This window comes from Lytechinus variegatus, chromosome 9, assembly GCF_018143015.1.
Source record: "Lytechinus variegatus isolate NC3 chromosome 9, Lvar_3.0, whole genome shotgun sequence".
In the NCBI taxonomy this organism is placed as follows: Eukaryota; Metazoa; Echinodermata; class Echinoidea; order Temnopleuroida; family Toxopneustidae; genus Lytechinus; species Lytechinus variegatus.
The window spans coordinates 27,063,390-27,070,460 of record NC_054748.1 but is presented as its reverse complement, the minus strand read 5'-3'; the positions used below and the strand labels follow the sequence as shown (position 1 = coordinate 27,070,460).

Sequence of the window (7,071 nt, the reverse complement as noted above, 5' to 3'; positions counted from 1 at the left end):
CTGCAAAATCTCCGGTGTTGATTTTTAACACACTATAGAGAAGTATTGAAACAACACCAGTTTGGAATCGAACCAATACTGTTTTGATACTAATTGGTGTTGTATAAGCACCTATCTGGTGTTAGACCAAAACGAAACTGGTGATGTTTAACACTTCTCTGGTATGGACATATAAAGATTCCGGGCTGATGTTAAATCAACACCAGAGTTTTTGCAGTGTATACCTGGCTTTCGTACAGTCAGGTGGAACAGATTTATGAAACCATGCATAAAAATAGAAAATGTACACCTTTCTCAACAAAATAGCTTTATAAAAAATAAATCTGGTATTTTTCATCATACCTAGTGATGTCTATTCATCTAGTGGCTGCCAAGATAATATCAATTCAATTTTGCTAATACATGTGGTTGTGACTCATTTATATTAACCAGCTTCAAGAAGTATTTCAAGCGCTGTAAACCTAAAACCGCCTTTTCAAACACGTTTAGATTACAACACGATCACTTTCAAGCGATTTTCGGTCTTCCTAAATTAGGTCTTTCAAAGTGCAAAATAATTATGAAGCACTAAAAGGTAACATTTCGAAGCTGTGCAAAAAATGATATTGCTTAACCGCTATTTCAATCATTATTCTAAATGTAATAGCGGTCGACTTTTAGTTGAACTCTTTTCATTGGTCAAATTGCGCAGTGTAGTAATGAATGTGATGTCCTTCTCGAAATATGGAGAATCAGCGTATATAAACCACACCACTTAAACGCTCTCCCATTGTAACCACCTTTAGGCGTTATATCAAGATTCTTATAATGAAACTGAAGTGTAAGAAACCACTGAAAGTCCCCTAAACTTCAATTCCAAAGTAGCCTAAAATTTGGTTCAATACGATACATTTATGAACGTAGCATTGTAACTAGCACAATTCATATTATTGAATAGTAGATGTGGAAAAGATTGCTATGGATACTGATGATAGGCTGGTTATTTTGGCTTATCTTCCGATCTTTTCACATTTGTCTGGCTGGTTGATTGACGTCGGTAAGCATTTCTAGAAAGTAATAGAAAAACACGGCAATATTATGAATAAATCTTGGCACTTTTAGTGATATTTTTGTTAGATTTTTTTCTAAGTGCGAAGTAAAAATAATTTTTAATATTGTGATGAGGCCTTATCATTATATTGAATTGATGATCATTGTTCATAATATCACTATTATTACAAGTATCATTATGATAAATATCCTAATACCTATAACATGTATTATATTTTCATTAATAGAAATTATATCTTCGTTACCTTTTATTGGTATAATAATTATCATTATCTTTATCGTTATTTGCACCATGCAGAAATCATTATTATATATTTTTACCATAATTGAAATCGTCCATAGTGTTTTCAAGGCAATTAAGATTGAAATTACTTCGAGTCCGTAATGCCACTATTATTAGACTATTGATACAAAAGAACTGAGAAAAAGTGTTGGTGAAAAAATGAGATCAATTTTGCATGCAATATTGTTTTAACCAACTATTAGGTTCGATATTTGAACCACCTTATAGGTTCGTTAAACAATTAGAGTATTTATTTTTTCATAGAATACTACTTGTAAATGGGTACTTACTATTAATGGTGTCTACAAGATCCCCTGTCTGGTCCGTTCTTGAAGCTTCAGCACTTCTCTTCCCGAACAGCCCAATCCCAAACGGTTGTGGACGAGATGCCTTGCCGCCCCATCTCCTCCGGCTCTCTCGATTCCTCTGCCTGAATGGCTCAAGAACCAGAGAATCAGCATCTCCACCCCTCTTCGGCATGTCAAGTTGGTGATCCTCACCTTCTCTTGCAGTAACACGAGACCCGACCTGAGACAGGGTGTCCGGAACTCGCCTCAGCTTCCAACCTTCTTCCTCTGCAGTTGGGGTCCTCTCCATGTCCTCTTCGTCCACTCCTTGAGGGGGTGCCAGGTTTCTCGGCCCATCGGATGACAGGGGAATCGCGTAACCCGTTGATACCGGCTTCCCGCGGTTGCCATTCTCATTGTCCAGCTCGTCAATTACCTCGGGGCTCTTCTTTGCCGGGCGGATGGCGCTTTCGAAGCGAAGTTCGTCGATGATCCTGCTCAGTCGGCGGAGTCCTCGGAGTTTGTCGTTGAACGAAGCTCTCTTTTCGTCCACCTGCCCGCCGTTGGTGGCATAGAAATCGGGTTGTTGGTCTGCGGTGATTGCATCGTCGTGATGCCACTTGTTGACATCGTCGTAGCCATTGGCCATCTGCGAGTGAACCGTACCAACGAAAAGAGCAATCCATGTCCCAGTCATGATCACACTGAATATCACACTGCACTGACAGCACGCCATCGTTGACGAATATCAAAGTCTATTCGAAAGGCGGATGATTCTTTCTTGGTAAATTAACGATATTCGTTTACCAACTTGAAGTTCTGTTTTGAGTTCAACGTCTTTCGGAATAGGTCTCGAAAACTCAATGGGAGCAATCACAAAAATTATGTCAGCACTACCGCGTCACAATTTTCTGTCCGAGCAACCAATTTTCCTGTAATTACTAACTCCAGCTTGGACTAGCACGTTGTTCTTTTTGTTCTATTCTGATGAAAAACAAAGGTAAAATTTAATCGAAATCTTCACCTGACGTTGCTTGAACTGCTGATCTCTGCAATTTAAAGCCAATGCCGTCTTCTGAAATGGCTGTTGGCTCTTGTTCTTAGGTCTGCCCGTTGACTTCTGCTGTCACCAATATGATACCAAAATCTGTTGGGTGAACCCTATATATACACTCGGAAAGCTAAACCTCACAGCTGACCACCGCTGCACGAGGCAGTGGTATCGCACTTCCCTGATTGGCCAAAGTTCTCCTACCAATCAACGCATCAATAAACATGCATCTCACTCGCATCATGTAGATCCTGACATGATATCGGGCATGATGCAGTCAGATGGAGAGATAACATCATATGATATAACTTTATCGAGAGATCAGAAAATACTGAAAGTTCAATAATTGGAGCTTACAATCTTATTCTGTTATCCGTAGTTGGATAAAGGATCAAGGACGACAATAGTACTGGGATACTGACGGATAAAATGTTTATATATATATATATAGTTTACTTATTTTGATAAACAGAACATGATTTTTTTAGACAGTGGTGATAAATGAGGAAGTTGGCATAATATTTGTATATCTGTTTTTTCTAATGTTTTTCAGTATAAACCAAGAATGCTTTACTCTTTTACAAGTGATCGAATCTATATATTACAAAAGCTCGTATCAATGATTATTTTCGGTTTTCATTATCAAACCCTTTCTTTGTTGATAATTACAGTACAGGGGAATCCTTCCACAATTTAAGAGAGACCGATAGCCACACAATAAATATGTAAAACACTGAATGTCATAGTAGAGGTTTCTCTGACCACCACACTTTAAAGGGGAAGTTCACCCTGACGAAAAGTTTATTGTAAAAATAGTATACAAAATAAAAATATATTGGTAAAGGATTGAGGAAATCCATTTAGAAATTTAAGAAGTTGTTGGAATTGTGATTTTTTTTATTTGTGATTTCATATGTGAGCAGCTTTCCATGTATCATAAATTAAGAAAAAAAATCAATGAAATGTTATTTTCTAAGAAAAACGAAAACTTGTTCTTATCGTATATTCTGTATATCAACAAACGTATTATTTTACACCCGCTCCTGAAAAAACATTTTTTTTTTGGTTATTTAACCATTAAAAAGTTGATATTGCTGCATTTTTACATATGGGGCATCTGCTCGTTTATGATGTCACATATAAATATGAATATATATATATATGTAGTATATATCTAATTACTCTCTTAATCTTTAAAGAATGTTGCTAAAATCTTTACCAATATTTTGTATTATTTTTTGCCATTTCTACAACAAACATTTCTTCAACTTTAAGACAAAATGATATACTTTGAATATTTAGCAACAACACACTGGGTGCACATTGAAATGTGACCTTTCTGAATTAGAGGGTGCAATTTGCATCTTACGTTTATGAAACGTCCCGTTTAATAAACAAATACAGCTATTTCAATTTTGTCAGTATGGCAACTGCAATACACTCTAAAAAAGAAAAATCAGTCAAAATGACTAGTTAATCGTATCAGCTGGATGCAACTGTAATTCTAGTCAAATTTGACTATTCTTAGTCTTATTTTTACCAACAAAATTAACAGAATTATTCCCGACAAGAATCTACGTCAGAAATGTGACAAGATATATCAGTTGCACCCAGCTGACTACTGATCTGTATTCAATTTGACTGATTTGTTTTAAGAGTGTTGTAGCTGTGTTCAGTAGCTATTCTAAATATAGGATTTTAATGGTAGCAAAATTGCGAAAGTTGTAGGTTTAACATAGTTTCCCTTTCGAACTATGCTGTTATGTTTCCTTTCTTTATAATTATATTTCTTGCACACTGAATGCTTTGGTGGTGGATGATTATGAACAGTAAAACCCCCATTCCACAGAGAACAAGACCGCTGAAAGACCTTTGAAAGACCATGAATTCTGGTAGATCTTTCAGAAGTCTCTCAATGAACCTACAATGGTCTTTGAGGTCTTACACGAGTCCTGACCAATCTTTCAGTGGTCTTCGTGACCGTCATGGGCTCCAAGACTTTTTGACACGGTTCAAAACAGTCTTAAAACGGTCTTTCAGTGGTCTTTCAGCAGTCTTTCGGCGGTCGCTCGATGAACTTTCAAAGGTCTTCATAGTTTTTGCGGAGATCACTGTAAGATTCATTAGAGATCATTTTAAGGTCATTCAAAGATCACTGAAAGACCAGGCAAAGTCCATGGAAAGTATTCTGAAAGATCACTTGATGCATAAAAGATCTCTGAAAGACCCTTGAAAGATCTCTATAGGACTAGTCTAAGACCAGTAAGACAAGAAATATCCATCAGTCTTTCAGAGTTCTTGGAGGGGACTTTTTGAGCCATTCCACAGACATGACATATTTCAGTGAACTTGAAGACCGCTGTAAGACTTCACCAATTTTAAGTCTTTCAGTGGTCTTTTAATGATCTCCGTTCTGTGGAATGGGGTCCTAAGCATTGTTCTTGGGGTATGCGACAACCTTGTTCTGCCTTTATGCTCGGCCTTCGCATTATGCCTACTTGTTTTTTTTATTGTTTGTTTTTTCTATAAAAAAAATCAATACTATTGTCTTTAACTTTTGTGCTGTGGCTGCAAGTATGCCTTGGCGTCAAAGTTTGAGGTTATGAAGCGTTGAAAAACACAAATGCATTCCCAAAGCATATTTAGCGCATGTATAGGTTTGCATTCATTTTCAATATTTGGCTCGAAATTACCTTTTCAAGTCTATTAAAAGTTGATTACTACATATATAGATAAGTTATTGAATATCAGTTTCAGTATTTGTAGTAATATTTATTCATATCACCTGGTAAAAAATAAAAGAATTATTATTAGTATTATTATTATTATTATTGTAATTGTTATTATCGTTTTGATTATTGCTGTTTTCATTATTAGTAATAATAATAACAACAACAACATTAGTAACAACAATAATAGAAACGAGAATTATAACAATAATGATAATAATAATTCTTTCATTTTTCTAGGTGATATGAATAGAATGCGAAGATATAAATATGAAATTATGAAATATAGCAGTATAAAGGTATAATTTCCGGGTGACGAATTTTAGATTTGCCCGCCTCCCCCTAATTTGACCTCTATTAATATGATTTAGATTTAGCCAGTCAATGAAATACATAAACTCTACCCTCTTCTATCTGCCACCCCCCCCCCCCCTTCCTCTCTTGTCTTTATAATCTCTCAATTTGCTGTCACCCCTGCTATCATATTATGACGTCACACTTACTATATTACAACATGTGAGTGCCCATTCACGTGGAATAAGCGCGCCAACATGGAGAAGAGGCGCGAAACGCGACTTTCCCATTGGGAGATCAAAAATTCAATTTGAAAGCGATCGTATGAATACGTTCTCTATATCATTTTGGATAATCTACCCCAACACTCAGATTCGACAAAAGATATGAGGTTTTTTTCTGTTATGAACTCTTCCATATCAACCGGAGCGTCCTCATTCTATGTTGTATCGAAAGAAATCATTTTGGTTCTTTTAGCATATTGTTGCCGGGGAGGGGGACCCAAGCGGCGTCGAAGGAAAATATGAAAAGGGGGTATTTCTTTATGAAAATTGAGAGTAAAATCCTTTTTTTTGGGGGGGTGTCATCGCTTGTCTTAAAAATGACATAGAAATACCATCATATGTTGAACTCCTTGCTTAATAGAGTTTGGATGATAATTCAGATATAGACTCATTGTATTTCACTTGGCTAATTTACTGATTTCAAGAAAAGGAATACTTTCACAAAATAATCTGAAAATCAAGGGTTTTTTTTAGTATTAGTACGTGGTTTTATTATTTCCATTATTTGAATAAATCATTCTGAGTTGCGGCCTCAGTATAATCTCCCGTATTATGGCCGTAGTTTTAAGGGGTTTCACGTTACATTTTTTTCTGGTGTCAGCGGTGGGATAGTCTTATTATTATTATTATTATCATTATCATTATTTCATTATCATTATTATTATTACTATTATCATCATCATCATTTTTGTTTTTATTACAAAATTATATCATATTTCTCTTTTTCTTTTTTTCCTTGTTCGTGTAAATTGTTTTTTTGGGGGGCAAGAGCACCCCAAAGCCTCCCCTATCCACCTGTGCGCCACTGAACCCAGCCCCCCCCCCTGCCATTTACAGAGGACCACCAAACGTTTTAGCGCCTCATTTCATAAGCAATTTACGTTCTTAAGGGTATGGCTTTAGATTTTGGGGCCACACAACTATCCTTCTTCAAGTACCCCCATCCCTTTTGCATACTAAGCTTTGAAAGATGGGTCCAAGTTACTTACTTATGTAAAAAAAATAATAAAATAAAAAAGTTTAATAGACGTCACTGATAACAAACTAGCAGAGGTGCTTTGATGAAAAACCTTGATTACTTTGAACAAATTAC

General features: G+C 36.0%; 1 protein-coding gene across 1 annotated transcript; it reads right to left on the bottom strand.

The window, feature by feature from the left end:
- Nucleotides 1-658: 658 nt before the first annotated feature.
- On the bottom strand, nt 659-2,756 carry LOC121421440. The gene is made up of 2 exons (XM_041616131.1): nt 1,624-2,756; nt 659-1,046 (listed from the first exon to the last, which is right to left on the bottom strand). The coding sequence occupies exons 1-2, from the start codon at nt 2,354-2,356 to the stop codon at nt 1,006-1,008; spliced, it is 774 nt and encodes a 257-aa protein (XP_041472065.1). The 5' UTR covers nt 2,357-2,756; the 3' UTR covers nt 659-1,005.
- Nucleotides 2,757-7,071: the final 4,315 nt, after the last annotated feature.